At 37.5% G+C, this 16,306-nt stretch overlaps 1 protein-coding gene across 1 annotated transcript in view; it reads left to right on the plus strand.

The window, feature by feature from the left end:
• Window positions 1-16,306, plus strand: part of ATG7 (autophagy related 7) — a 107,539-nt gene that overhangs the window by 26,200 nt on the left and 65,033 nt on the right. Inside the window, exons 13-16 of the mRNA XM_081934904.1 lie at window positions 1,020-1,223; window positions 2,975-3,090; window positions 3,301-3,376; window positions 7,121-7,201. Coding sequence (XP_081791030.1) covers window positions 1,020-1,223; window positions 2,975-3,090; window positions 3,301-3,376; window positions 7,121-7,201 — 477 coding nt within the window. The remainder of the gene's footprint in view (window positions 1-1,019; window positions 1,224-2,974; window positions 3,091-3,300; window positions 3,377-7,120; window positions 7,202-16,306) is intronic.

Consider the following 16,306-nt stretch of genomic DNA (forward strand, 5'->3'; position numbering starts at 1 on the left):
TGAATTTAAGACAAGTAAATGAGGGATGAGGTTGAAAACCTTAATTCAATTTTCCTACTTCCATGTATTTTGAAAGTTTAAAAAGAATGATTGAAAATGCTATTTTTTGATGGCTTTTTCAGAAAGGCTATTAATACTTTTTGAATATTTTGGAAAAAAAATATTGTTTTAATATTTTTAAAATTATTTTGTCATTGCCCTAATAAATATTTGTAAAGTATATGAATCCCATTTAGCAATAAATATGGAATCACTTCATAATTTCAACACTGAAATGCATATTCTGCTATTCTAGGTTACTGGTAACTGCTTTTCAGCAGTTCCTCCTACCTGAACTGTAAATAGTTACAGAGCCATGGAATAGTAAAGTAAGAAGAGGCCTTGAAATTTTGTAATCCAACCCCTGCTCAGGGGAGGAATCCTCAAACCATCCAGACAAATGACTGCCCAACCTTTGTTTGAAAATCTCTAATAATGGAGAGCTCAGCATTCCAGATATCAGGCAGTTCCATTGCTTAATGTTTCTTACAGTCAAGAATTTTCTTATTTTGAATTTGGGCCTTTCTTTCTATAGCTTCCACTACTACTCATTCTAGCAGACCCATAATAAAGATATTCCCATGGAGGAAGTTTATACTCATAATCTAACTAAATCTGATTGATGGTCAGTTTAGTATTTAGATTTATCAAGTATTGGCATTCTAACTTGGTTGTGGGTGTTTTTAAGTTGAAACGGAGAATGAAAATGTTTTAACTACATTATATATACTAAAACAGTACTAATTTTCTAATGATACTTGTCCTTTCCCCATATATTATGCAACCTTTTCAAAACTACACTAACGGATGAGGGAATCTTCCAAAGTAGATTTGGTGAACACATGATAAAGAGCTATCTGACTTGAAAGATAAGCTTTACTTATGTAATCTTGGCTGCTCATTTTTATTTTTTAACATTTTGCTTACTGTATATGCTCTAATTTGAACATCACTTTCTTTGCTTTTCAATATTTGCACAGCTGGTCATCAATGCTGCTTTGGGATTTGACACATTTGTCGTGATGAGACATGGGCTAAAGAAACCAAAGAATCATGAAATTGGAGATTCTCCATGCAATAATTCTTCTGGCTCAGTCGATCTTTTAGGATCATCACTTTTTTCAAATATTCCTGGCTCTAAACTTGGTTGCTACTTCTGCAATGATGTAGTTGCACCAGGAGATGTAAGTAGAGCTTAAGCAAATTGATAGGACTGTTCTTTGATTATTTTTTTCTCCTTCTCTGTATTAGTATAATAGTGAGAAAAATCTGATTGTTTTTTTCCACTACAGGAAGACTTCTAGTGATATGGTTCAGAGGTGACTTAAAAAGAGCCACCCCTAAAGAGGTGACAGATCTTAAAGATGAACTCAGAGCTGTACAACAACATATAACAGAAAACAAACAAAGAATTGGGGTGTTGGAGGAGGGGGCAGCTGGATTGGGGGAAGAGATTAAGGCAGTCCGGAAGGGAAATTTAGAATTGGAAAATTTCATGGCAAAAATAGAACTTGAAAGAATGTCCTTTTTTCTCAGATTCCAGAACCTACCAGAGACAGAAAATGAAGATCTTAAGGATATTATTAGTACAATTTTAGCAGAATATATTAAGAGAAATAAAGAACAGTTGTGGTGGGATATGGATCTCGTTTACAGGATTAATTCAGCATATGCTAGAACACACAATGTTCCAAGGGAGGTACATGTTAAGTTTCTTAGGAGGACCACGAGGGATGAGGTGCTAGGGGCCCATAGGGAGGGACCATTAAAATATAAAGAAATTACCATTCTTAAGCAAATTCTGAAAAAAATAAGGGAAAAAAGGTATCAAAGAAATTATACAATAAAGGAGTTTGGTTTAGATGGTTGCCAGAGGGAATGTTGATTTTTTGGGAGGGAAATAGAATTAGAATTAATACAGTGGAGGAGGCTGAAGCCTTCATTAAAAAACGTAGTTCTCTCTTAGAGGACGAAAATGGGGGAGGTGGTGAAAAAGGTAGTAATGTGCAAGATATGAAGGAGGGGGGGCTGTGGCTCCATCTGGGGACAGGGAGGATGAAGCAATATCGAAAAGGCTCTGGTCACAAAAATTAATATATTTGAAATATTATGATAAGTGTTGATATACTAGAAAGTGACAAAGAGATGATTCAACACATGGTTGATAAAACAAGATTCCGTTTATGCTTATGTTTTATATGTTGTTTTTAACATTGTAAAAATTGTGAGATTTGGTGGGATTTCTACCACTAGCATGGGAGCTGCCAAAATTTTCTTTGTACCCTTTTTACCTTTCCCTATAAATGTTTAAAAACCAATAAAATTCTTTTTTTTAAAAAAAAAAGAGCCACCCCTGCCAGCCTCCTTAATGCCACCATAAGGACAAAGAAAAGTATTCTAGAAAGCTGCATATATCTAAAGAAAGAAAGGGATTGGAGCCTTTTAGCAATTCCAACTCTTCTGTAGAGTACTGTTGATTCCTAAAATCTTCTCTAGAAAGTGGAGGACCCTTTTCCCAGTTCCATTGTGAAGTGCTATCTTGTCAGAAGAAGGAAGAGGACTAGATTCTGCTTTTTGGCATCAGTGCTTTTTTTCCTGAAAGACAAAGAGGCACCAGGATTTAAGAGTAGGGAATGGGATTACTGGTGCTCTCTGAGCTTGCTTGATTTCTGGTAGATGTTTCATTACCCAAACTAAGTAATATCATCAGTCTGTTTGGGTAATGAAATGTCAGTTTGGGTAATGGGATGTCTGGAAGAAGACAAGCAAGTTCAAAGAGCACCAAGGTTCTCTCATGTCAACTCTGAGCTACGAATATTCTCCTTTATTAGTGGGATTATTAGCAGGTAATTGGAAAGAGAACCGAAAATCACTTTTATTTTTAAGAAAAGTTGTAGAGGAAAAAAAAAACCTAATGTGTCGTCTTCCTTTGCAGTCCACCAGGGATCGGACATTGGATCAACAGTGTACGGTCAGTCGACCAGGATTAGCCATGATAGCAGGAGCACTTGCTGTCGAATTAATGGTATCCATTTTGCAACATCCAGAAGGGTAAGCCATCATTGTGGAAAAGAAAGTAATATTTTAGAATGTTTATTTTATTGCACCGGTTCTTTTTAGGGAACATTGCCGTTCTGAAGTTCAGTCAAATAATATTGATTTGGATTTTATTCCACATTTTACTTAAGTCAAAACTTGATGAATGCCAAGCTCTTTTGTACAAAAAGTTACATCTCTTTCTCTCCTCCTCCATTTTGTTAGAGGCTATGCAGTTGCAAGCAGTAGTGATGACAGAATGAATGAACCTCCCACTTCTCTTGGGCTTGTTCCTCATCAGGTTAGTAAATTGGAAAGTAGTACAACTGCGAAATTATTCCTGAAATCAACTGGCTTTATAAACCCCTGCAATGGGCAGCCCTCTAGTAGTAAAAGAGTAGAGAAATGGTTGAAAAACTATAGACATTGTGATTCATGACTTCAGGTTAAGAGTTCAGAATGACATAAATTGAGAAGGGAAATCAATTTAAATTTAAGAACACCTAGAGGTATATTCCAAAGGTTAGTCATTAAATAGAGGTCAGCTTTGTACTAAGGTCACAAATAATGGATAGGCATTTGAAAATACCCGTTTCCCTTTAGTTTTGTCTCAGAGACCAGTTTCTAATTTCATTCTAAACCAAAGCTTGATAAGGAGCCCTTTTCCTGTTGCTTTTGGAATATATTTTCAAAAATAAGCCAGTTTCAAAGCTCAGTTAAGGCTAGCTTGGTTACAATATTTAACTGTGCTTTTTCACTGATAGGAAACTTAAAATATCCTGGTTTGTTTTTTCACTAGCAGAAAAATATAGAGTCAGAGGCACAGCGAGCATTTGAAGTTCCAACAGCCCCCCCTTTCCCATTGTTGCTTGGCAACATAGCCACATTTACAGCTATTTGCCATGTCCCACAATCACATGACCACATTTTTGGTCATTATGGGGAGGACTAGATACTCCCCTGTAACACCTCTCCTGCGCGAGCTGCACTGGCTTCCTGTAGTCTACCGAGTGCGTTTCAAGGTTTTGATTATGATCTTTAAAGCGCTTCATGGCACAGGGCCTAGTTACATGCAGGATCGCATCCTGCCCCATACATCCCTACGACCAATCCGCTCACACAGAGAAGGACTCCTTCGGGTGCCGTCCGCCAAACAGTGCCGGGGGGCGACACCCAGGAGCAGAGCCTTCTCTGTGACGGGCCCAGCCCTGTGGAATGACCTCCCCCATGACATCAGGACTACTTCCGATCTCCGCTCCTTCCGTGTACAGCTGAAGACCCACCTCTTTCAATTATCTGGCCTGGCTCAACCGTAAACTTTTCTTACTCCTCCTGACAGTTCTTTTAAATTTTAAAAACCTTAAATTTTAAATTGTGTTTTACAATTGGGGTATTTTTTAATGGTGACTTTTAATTGTCCAATGTGATGAAATTTGTTACCTCCTCCGTGTATGTATGTCCTGTATATATGTATGTTTATGTGTTGTATATGTTTTATATGCTCCACTGTACGCCGCCCCGAGTCCTGCCTGGAAAGGGAGCGGCTAATAAATTTAAATTTATTATTTTATTATTATTATTTTGCTGAAAACCAGCATTTACTTCCGGTTTTCAGCCAAACTGCCCCCATAGTGAAATATTGGTTCGCTTAACGACTGCTGTAAAAATGGACGTAAAATCAGGTGAGGTACATGACCAACCTACTTTATAACCATCACAACTTATGACCACAATGCCAGACTCCATTGTAGTTGTAACTCAAGGGCTACCTGTATTTAATAGTGAATTCTTCCTCCTGCATCATCAAGCACATTGCTTATTCACATCCTACTCCTCTTGATGTTTGAAAGCATGATTGGTTTACTTCAGAACTTTGTGGGAATTTTAATTGTTTTTTTTTTACTTAATTATTTTACTCAACAACGTGAGTTGTTGTTTAATTGTGTTGTTAACGTTTTGAAAATGACGTTTTTGCTTTGTTGCACAAGGAAATGAAGTGAAATTAGTCCTGATGCTCTTCCCCTTGTAAGAAAAATTCTGAGCAGTAAAATTAATGTCATTTTTGTTGCAAAAATCACTTGCAAAATGAAGTTTAATTGCATTACAAAAATCTCATCCTGTATAGTCACTCCTCCCCCCCCACACACACACACATTTGTGTCAACAACTGGTTTCCTGTTAGCTAAGAAGATGTAATGCTATCCAAGTTCTCTTTGTAGATAACATATCTGTTTAGGATTAATGCCGGGGGTGGGGACAGGATGGAGGAATGGATAGTTTTTGGTTCAGAACTTTTTGTTTTTCTTGCTTGTATGAATTAAGAGAAATAGAGATGGTGCACAATAATCTGATTAACTCTCAATTTTCTCTCTCTTCTTCATTCATAACTATATTTTATTCTTATTGTTTAAAAGTCTCCTGTTGTGCCTCAGAATCTTACTATTTGAATGCTCAGCAAGTGTCCAATTTAAATACAAATGCATAGCGCCATTTTAAAAAAAACCACTTCCCTATTCTTTAACATTTCCTAATATTTTTATTTTTGCGAGTTGTTTTTGGCGCAGTTATTTTGCATTCTTTGATTGTCACAGCAGGATCTTCTCTGTCACACAGTGGCTGCCATGCTCTCCCACTAAGGAAAGCAGGAAAAAGACAGCCTACCTTACTTAAGCAATCTGAGATTCTAAATAAATTGATGGTATGTTTATTATTAGCAAGTTACAATCCTTGATGTGCTTAGGAGGAAGTAAGCCATGTATAACTTAGTTGGGGTTATTTTTGAGCAAGCATAATATCACTGTTTGATCATTGTCAGAGGGCTTTATCCCTATCTAAGTATCAATTTTGGCTTACATAGGATCCTGGGCTAAAATGTGTTTGACTGAGTTGTGTAACTCAGTTCGTTGTATGTTCCAAACCAATGCCTTTAGTTATTCTTGGCACCCAACATGTATTTAGCCTGGACACAAACCTGGTGTCATATGATCACTATTGGAGATGTTCCCAGCCACCGTCTGACAAGCAATCAATAAGGGAAGCCAGAATCACTGCAATGATTTGCTTAATGATCTTGTAAAAAAGAGAGGGAGGGGGAGTCCTAAAATTGGATGCAACTTACTTAACCACCGGATCACTTAATGACAGACATTCGAATCCCAATTGTGTTTGTAGGTCAAGGACTAATTAGATGGCTACTACCTCGCATGGTTGCTGCTGTGGGCAATATACAGTATATTCCTAAAATCAAAAGAAGGTCCAAATTGTAATTAAATCCAACAGTACCAACAAGAGCAGTGCCAAAATCAGCATAGCAATAACTCCGAGAAATGCTGTAGAAATACTGTACAGAATTAATGAGTCTTCATAGTTTATAGGGGAAGTAAGAATAAAATTGAAAGATCCACAGAAGTCAAACCATAAAAGTTGAGATGGTGATCACAATCATATGATTAAACTCCTGATTCTTTTTTGCAAGCCCTGCAAGGTGGGGGGTGGGGGCAGAGCTTGGATCACATATTTATGGCCACTTTTTGACACCTCTCCCCCACAATGTGGTTACCGAGGAGAAAGGATTTGCTTGATTGATGCTTCTATTTTACCCATTCAGACCGGACTGAAAAAGATTAAATCCTTTATTAGGCGACAATATTATATCACCATATAAAATTGGAGGACTTGCAACTGATAGGTCTGTAATATTCAGAATTGGCTAGTTTTGAACAGCAGGAAAATAAGCTTCCTTTTTCTCTGAGAATTAACCAAGTGGGTACATAGAAACAATATTTTCCCTTAGTGCTCCTTCACTCCCTTTCTGCAAGAGGTTTATACTCCAGGTGGTGCTGTGTGTCTGTCTACAGAGAAATCACACTACATGCAATCATCCGACCTGAATAACCATGCCCTCAGTTTCTGTAGAAAGGGCCTGTTTTCATTATCAGATCTGTACATGTTGTCTGCATTTTCTGAATAACATGGGACTTGAGAAATTTAGCCAGGGCAACATGGCTGATTTCAAAATTCTGCTATACACCCCTTGTCTTGACAGATCCGAGGTTTTTTATCAAGATTTGATAATGTTCTTCCTGTCAGTCTGGCGTTTGACAAGTGTACTGCCTGTTCACCCAAGGTAAGTTTTGTATCTGTATACCTGCTCTCTCCTGCTCTCTCCCTCTCCCTCTCTCTCCCTCTCCTTCTCCCTCTCCCTCTCTCTCAGAATACAAATGTTCTGTAACAAGCAATTATTTTTATCCTTTCCTGTGTGCTTGTTTCTGCATACAAACTTTAGAGGTTTAGATGATGATTTTGAGATGTGAATTTCCTGTCAGTTCCTCAGACATGAATACTCATATCTCCTTTTTAGCAAATATAATTTTAGATATTTTTGGTTCAAATACTAAAATTCCAATGCAATGTATAGGGGACTGGAGAGTAAAACATATGAAGAATGGTTGCAGGAACTGGGTATGTTTAGCTTAAGAGAAAGAAGGACTAGGGGAGACATGATAGCAGTGTTCCAATATCTCAGGGGTGGCCACAAAGAAGAGGGAGTCAAACTATTCTCCAAGGCCCCTGAGGGTAGAACAAGAAGCAATGAGTGGAAACTAATCAAGGAGAGAAGCAACTTAGAACTGTTCCTGACAGTTAGAACAATTAATCAGTGGAACAGCTTGCCTCCAGAAGTTGTGAATGCCCCAACACTGGAAGTCTTTAAGAAGATGTTGGATAGCTATTTGTCTGAAACGGTATAGGGTTTCCTGCCTAGGCAGGGGGTTGGACTAGAAGACCTCCAAGGTCCCTTCCAACTCTGCACTGTATTGTATTGTATCGGCCAGCAAGTGTGAAATGATTATATCGGTACAGAGTGTCCTGAAAGATATCGTCTTTCATCACTTCTAAGTTTTATGCGGAATAAAATAATTCTGCTGCTGTCACTCACAAGTTCCCTGAAAATGGGTTCCAGCACGAGTCCAAAAGCTCAGACAAAGCCTGTGGTCCCAGTGACCGACCCAGATTGGATCCTGATTTAATGTTTTCAGAGAAATATTTGACATACTCAACACAATCTGTGTTTCAGATTTTTCAAAGTATCCATGGTGACAAAATCTCATTCCAAACTTAGATGCCCTGTGTGAACCGATTATGCCTCCTCTGACTTAAAGTCCCACTTGATAATATATGTTCCTCTTCCCCTTTCCTTCAGTTGTCTGGTATTGCTTGTAATTAAAAACAGTTGTTATTTTGTGGATAGATTACTGCGCTTCCATGTTAGTGGGTATTCAACTGGGCCAAAAGTATCACTCGGGTAAAGGTAGGCATGAGTAGAAAGAATCCAACTCCATAGCATTTTTCTTTCTTACTTGCTGATGAAAGAAGGAGTGGTCATGTGGACTCCTTCTCATCAACTACAGGTAGTCCTCGAGTTATAACCATTTGTTTATTGACCATTCAAAGTTACAACAGCCCTGAAAAAGGAACATTTTTCACACTTATGACCATTGCAGCATCCCCATAGTCATATGAACAAAACTGGATTGTATTTATGACGGTTGCACTATTCATGAGATCATTGTTGCAATCTTCTGACAAGCAAAGTCCGTGGGGAAACCAGATTCATTTAACAACCATATTACTAACTTAACAACTGTAGTGATTTGCTTATTATCTGTGGCAAAAAAGGTTATACAATCAAGCAAAGCTCACTTAACAACTGTCTTGCCTACCAGCAGAAATGTTGAACTCAATTGTCAAGGATTACCTCTGCCAGTTTCTGTTCTGATTGAAACAACAATGTTGACAGGCTCATTTCAGATTTATCCAACCATCAATTTAAATGAAATTCAGTTCAATGTTGATCCAACTCATTTTTCTTCCTAAAGTGAAATCAAAATCCCCCTCTTCCCACCAAGTTAGAATGAGCACAGAGTCTCCTTTTGAGTGTCCATTTTTACCTTGACATATTTTCTAACCTTTATCACACATAGGAAGGGAGCTTCATATACTGGTTAGAGATAGTGTTCTGTATTTCATTTCAGCAACATAGATTTATCATATTTGTTCACATTTGTATTTTAATTGTGGTTTGGTTAGTCTTTGAAAACAGTAACAACAAAACCAATCACCCTCTCTACTTGATTTTAATCTTTTGTTTTTAGCGTGTGGGGTGTCCACAGAGAAAACATTGACAGTTTATTAAAACCCTTTGTATCATATTAGGTAAGTATGTCAGCTGGGAACCAAATAGTTTAATATAATTTTACTGCATCTATGAACACATACTACTCTGAAAATTAATTGTCCTTAAGATAAATTATACATCGTAACTTAGAGGGGCTTAAGGTAGGCTAGAAGAAATTTAGTTTCCATTCTTCTGCAACCATAATAAAATTTATATGAATACACTACAGATTGATTTCCTTTATAGGTTTTACACAATTTAATAGATCCTGAAGAAATCACATAAAATACATCCAATGAAGACATTCAAGTTAATTGGTTAGAGTTTGAATTTTTCCATAGAAAAGCTCCACTCATCTTCTAAAAATTCCTCTGGTGAAATGTTTTGTAGATCAAAGAACAGCAGGATTAGAAGTGAGAATTAGGTAGGTAAAAAAAAACCCATAGATTTAAGTTCAGTTGAAATGTAATTATATTTTACTACTTTCAATATGTTTACTTCCCATTGTGACATATTATGAATATAGTTTGGGGTCAACCTGGGGATGTAGCATACACATTGGTAAAAGCAAAATTTAGGCACAGGGCACTGTTTCAAAGGGGTAAATGCCTGAATATCTATGGATAGTTGAAAGAATTTTTAATAGTGATGGAGGATGATACTTAACTCAATTATATCAGGAAGGGGACTATGATCCAATTCCTATCTTGCAAAGTTATAAATACAGTTTCCTTTTTGTACTGATGGTAAAGGGTGGGTAGAGAAATTAAGGGAGAAGACAGCAGTGGTCTTCATCTCCAGGAGGTAACATGGCTGGATATCACTTTCTGAAGAACAACAGTTGCAAAGAACTTTGGGCAGCTTAGCCTGTTTTTAAGCTTGTGTTAGGTGTGTTAATCATTCATTGGCCAGTGAGGAAAACAGCCTTCTAAAATGGTCTTTGGTCTGATATAACAGGACCCTTGAGATTTGTTGTTATTTTCCCAGATTATTCTGCTCTATGGAGTGTCATGCTCATTGTGCCCTAATTTTCAAACATACTGATTACAAATGTAGTGTAAGTACTTTTGTGTACACATAGCTAAAAAAAAAGATCAGGTATTCCTGATTTTCACTTGTATGTCATCATCCATGGCATGAACATTTTTTTTATGTATGGTAGAAACATTGGGAAGGAGGGGCAGAGAGAAGTCATTTTTGTTCTTATTACTGTGGTGTTTTTAAAAGAGTTCTGTTTTATATAAATAAGTTTTTTTTAAAAAATAAAATATGAGCTTTGACAGCTACATTACTCCATAGTGATCACTTTTCATGTGGTAATAATATTAAATTACTTTTATGCTGAAAAGGTTGGCTGAGGGATACATGTATTTTCTTACAGTAGAAACATAACATTTATTTACAGGGCCCGCTTCAGTTTGTAGCATAAAATCTGTACTGTTTCAAAGCATTGAGATTTCTGATACAAACAACGATAAATTAAGTGGTCTGTTTATCTGGATTCTCTGTAGGGTCCCTCCACCCCACCTCATCCCTGTAATGCATTTGTCACAGTTTCACCCTAATTTTGTCCTATATTTATGCCTGAAAAGTTTTTAGTCTTTGAAACTAGATGTCAAGTTTCAAACTTCTCTGAGCAGATGAGTTTCTAACCTTTGTAGGGATCCATTCGAGGAATTCAGAAATGGCTCCTGTAAGAAACCAAGTTCTTAATTTTGGTTTGACAGCAGCCTTCCATGGATTCAATTTGTTAGAAAGAACTGGATCCCATAGCTGCTGAACCTCATTAACATACAAGAAAGACTTTGAGAAGTGGACTAGTGAAAAGACAGCATGCAGTTTCATCTAGTATCATGTATTTAATTATAGGGAATGGTTTGTCAGTCTCAATTTACCCTTACAGGAACATAGAAAGTAAACAGGTGGCCTCTCTTGGCCCTTGGCAAGCTGCCTACCCACCTGGGAAGCCAACATTTTTACAAAGCTACAGTTTCTAGCATCATATTTATTTGTAAAGATGCCTTTATGGTTCATGTAGTTCTGATAGACATATTTTGTACACACAGAAATCTGGATGGCTGCAAACGTGTTAGTTTTTCATTAAAGTTCCAAACACTTGGCTGTCTCTTGGCCATTCTTTGGCCAAGAGACTATGTGATATGATTTTATGAGAGTAATTTATTTATTTAAAACATTTATATAGCCACCCATTTTATATTGAACTCTGGACAGCTCCCAATCAACCATTAAAAGCAAGAGATTGGCTATAATAACAAAACATTGCAAAACTGCCTATGCTGTAGCTCCTTTTCCACACTAAATGCTCAAGTGAATTAGGAAGGTGTCAGCCACTGTCAAATACTATATTTTTTTCTCAGAAAAAAAATTCAGCCCCTTTTGTCTGGGTAACAATTTTTGCATACTTTCATCAGAGTCATCTTTCTTACTGTCTGTAAGTGGCATGGCCCATTTCTTTCTTAAGAAATAAGCTCAACTTCCCAGATAGAGTAAGGGTAGTAGAAACCATTCTAGGCTAAAAAGAGCGCGTAACAAGCACCCTCACTTATACATGACTACTCTGTGTTCAATGTGCGTTCTTTGACTGGACACACCAGACTCAGCAGCCGCTTTCTGAAGGCTCTCATAGTCACATCTTAAAATGCCTAATGCATTTTATCCCTGGCATGGCCCAATCCACTTTCTCCACACCCCATTAATCTTTAGATGCTAGAAGAAATGCTAGGTCACCTGAGATTGCCAATTCATTGATACACATTCAAAGAAGTGTTAGCCTTTTTATCGGCCTTGGTAATTATTTTGTCTCTTTGGATTTATATTGGTATGTCTCATTCTGGTTTCCTATTGGTAATTAGGATTTCCAACCAAGAATCCCCCCTAGAAAGTACTTCAGAAATTCTGCAGAGACTACCGTATTTTTCAGAATATAAGGCGCACCCAAATATAAGACGCACCAAGAGGCAAATAAAAAAAAAGTTTTTGCACTATGCAGACCTCCCAAAAATGGCCCGTTTTTTTTTAAAGGGCATGAATAGCCTTTAGGCTTGTAGAGTGCTCCTAGGGGGTGCCCCCCCCAACAAGCAAAAAAACGGCCCGTTTTTTGCAAAAACAGGCCCTTTTTTTCCAAAATAAACAGCATGCATAGCCTTTAGGACACATAGAGTGCTCCTTGGGGCTGGGGGGGTGTTCATTTCTGCCCTCCCCAGCCCCCAGGAGCACTCTGAAAGCCTCCTAAAGGCTATGCATGGCCATTTTGGTGAAGGGGGTGGGGTTTCTGGAGGCAAAAAAATGCTGTATTCAGTGTATAAGACACACCCAGATTTCCAGCCTCTTTTTTGTGGTAAAAAGGTGCATCTTATACTCCAAAAAATGTGGTACTTACTTGTATTGTCCTTTCAGATGCTGTCTTAGTCCAAACCTCAAATTTCATTACATATAAAAAAATTAACCTTTCTTTCCTCACAAAAATTTCTTAGTAGGAATGTCTCCCTTTTTGTTTGCCGTTTTTGGACAGCAGCAGCATTTCCCCTTTCCCTTTCACCTGTAAGTCAACAATTGAAATGACTTCATTGTTCTTTTTATAAAGCTGATGCTTTTGTTGTTGGCATCCAAACATATTTGGAGCTGCTGTTTTAATACAGGTTTGTAATTATATTCACCTTCATTTGCGTCACCCACCCAGAGCAGAAAAAATGTTCCATCCAAAACTCAGCTTCTTATCAAAATTCTTCTGGCTCTAAAGTAAAGACTGCTTTATATAAAGTAATAAAGACAGGGCAAAATCTAATGAATAAAGGACAATTCTGTACATGTGCTTTTTTAAAGTGGTTTATAAAAGTAAATGGAGTTGAAAGACATATATTTCATCCAAGGTAGGCCAGTGTTTCAGATGCCTAAGGATTAAAGTGAATACTAAACATTCTGATTTTAAATGTTCTCTCCTATTTCTCAGGGTGGGAGGAGAAGGAAGAAAAGAGGCAGGGAGGGCAGATATATTTTGTTTTTTAAAATGACAGTGAAAAACCATTAGTTAAGCATCTTTTAAAAGTTAAAAGTTTAACAGGATGTTTGCCAGCAAAAGCCCTTTGCTCTTATTTTGGGAAGATTCCTTTTTTTTATACTTCGGTGCTCAGTTTCAAGGGTCTAGCTCTTCAAGGGTCCAGCAGAAATTGGCCATATTTATTGAATTGGTTCAGCAATGCAGAACTCACTTTCAGAAATAGAGGCCATTTTAATACTTCTTAACCCCACCAAAATATTCTTATTGGTCTGAATGCCAATTTGCTCCCGCAAACGGTAATTTCTCACACCAGATATGACTGTATTTCCGAAAATATCTTCCTGAAGAGATTTAGGGAGCTGCAAAGAGAAAGGGAAGTCAGAGAAACCTCCATCTATAAATATAGTACACAACAAGACTTTAGATCTAAGCTGTTGGTAAGTAAGTGCAATTAATAATTGGAAGAATTCTAGATTTCCTTTTAGCTTGTCAGCAGATGTTCAACTTGCTGGCAGTCTTCAGAAGACATCCTATATAAGACCTGCTTTCTCTTTGTCCCTCCTTCAGTACTCCCCAAATAATGAGAATCTGTTTTTTTGTCTTTTGAGATTCACAGTGGTGCCAGTGTTACCTAAGTAGGGCAGATGCAATAAATCTTCTTGCCCTTTCTGCTGTACAATGTACATTGTTTTTTTCATGGAAATTTTGGTTTTGTATATATTTTTTAATAATAATTCTTCCTACAGTCTGATCCAGTAGTGGGTTGCAGGTCGTATGCCCTGGTATGGGCATACCGGTGCCTGCCGGGAGCACCGGGTACCGTTCTGGTACGGTGCTCCGAAGGACCCACCTGCCCGCCCAAGCTCCTTACCTGTATTTGAGCTCTTCGGGGCTTCCACGCATGCACACGGAGCTTACGGCGCCTGTGCGATGCTCCGCCGAGAGCTGGAGCATCGTGGAGGTGTCGTGGAGTTAAGGACGCATGCACGCATGTGCCCGCATGCTGCGTGAGTGCATGTGGGAGATACCGGGCCCCATTGCAACCGGTACAGTACAATCCGGAACCCACCACTGTTCTGATCACACACACACACACACACACACACACACACACAAACAAGCAGGAAGATTTCCTTACTGCACAATAGCACAGATTTTGCTGCCACTTACAAGGGATTTGAGTTTTGTGACATCTCAGCATAATTTGCAGCTGCTCGGAATAGCTGTGTTAGGAAGGTTGTGGAGCTGCTGTATCTAGCAGTGTTGGCTTGTATTTTGCTTGATTTTCTATCATCACTGCTTGTTAGGTATTGTTTCCTCCCACAGTTCTACAAATGTAGCCAATATATATAGATAGATGTCAATGTAGCTATAGATATGTAAGAGGAATGCTTTTTTGGGGGGGATGAAAGGAACTTCATTAATTCATTTATATAAAATCAGATTGCACTTTTGTAGATATTCAAGCTTCGGCCAGCTTGGTGGTAATGATACTGAAATTTTGAAAATAGTAGGTCAAAAAAATGTAGATGTGACCTTGCTTAGGACTCTTTGGATATTAACATAAAAAGGTAAAGACAACATAGAATCAGTTGATTTTTTCCCTTTATCTTCTATACCCCCAAAGTGGGATTTCCTCTCTTTTTCTAGTTATAATTCTTCTCTAAATTATTGAGTTAAATCACAAAAAATATACTATTACTTGTCTTGCAGACATATGTAAGTTGTAAACAATGATTTTCTTGTTAAAAATTAATGATCTGAGCACTAGCTTTCCAAAGCCTGAAAGTTAACACTTTTTCTCCAACTTTAATTAAAGAGAATTAGATTACATGTTCATAACAATGTGATGCTTTAAATATTCCAAAAAAGGTTTATCAAAGGAACTATACTTGTGGCTTTAAAAAGAAGAAAGGGAAAGAAGGGGATTTATTTTCTTCTCTCTATGCTTCAAAGTTTTTCTAAGAAAGCCCTCAGTGACAAATTGCTTCATAGTTATGTGGAAAGGAAGGTACAGGAGAAAGCCAAATGAATCAAACTCTCCACCCAGGTTTTTAACCCTGGTAATCTATATCTCTGTATACTTGCCAATAATATAACTGACTATCTAATTCACACATCTGAAAGCTTTTAAAAACCTCAGAACATAAAAGATTTTTTTTAAAGAACAGCATTAGTAATTTAAGTTCTCAAAGGCAAAAATGTGTTACTCATTTACTCAACACAGGATTCTCAATTTAAGAGGTTTTCTAAAAAAGCAGCCTTCCATTTCCCAAGACTACAACACACAATGGCATGAATGTATAAATATGCAGCTCTTTTGAGCAGAAATTGATTTTTACAGAGAAGTTGAGAATAGCTGTGAAGTTGATGAGACTTTTCTTTGTAAAAGGATGTTCTGAACATAAGGGGTTATTCTATTGTGGTTGTACATCTATATTGATTCTGTCATTTATCCTTTTATAACAGTCAGTTTTTATATAATTATAGTTTTATAATAGTTACAGTGCTAATCAGTTACATTGCAGAGTTGATGTAATGTTCTAATTTTCTCTTCTGTCTGGTTTGACACACAAAGCTATGTGACAGCTTTAAAGTGAACAGTGCAAGGAGAGGATAAACACTGTCTTAAACCATTAAAGCTGAAGTTGTCATTAAATCTTAATTGGCTTTTATTGTAAGTTTCTTTCTGAATATGGACTTTTGTTTCTTAACTGAAGGCACTCAAGGACTTCCCAATATGATCCTTTCTTCAGTTCAAAAGTTCACAAAAAGATGGCTGCATTTACAGTATAGAGGTGTTTTTTATACAGGTAATCCTTTACTTGCAACAATTCATTTAGTGAGTATTCGAGGTCACAGTGGCACTGGAAAAAGTGACTTATGACAATTTTTCACACTTACAACCATTGTAGAATCCCCATGGTCACGTGATTTACATTTGTATATTTAACAACTGGCTCATATTTATGACATTTGTAGTGTCCCGGAGTCGTGTGATCCCCTTTTGTGACATTTTGACAAGCAAAGTCAATGGG

Source organism: Natrix helvetica (assembly GCF_964273705.1).
Source record: "Natrix helvetica genome assembly, chromosome: 1".
Classification (NCBI taxonomy): domain Eukaryota; kingdom Metazoa; phylum Chordata; class Lepidosauria; order Squamata; family Natricidae; genus Natrix; species Natrix helvetica.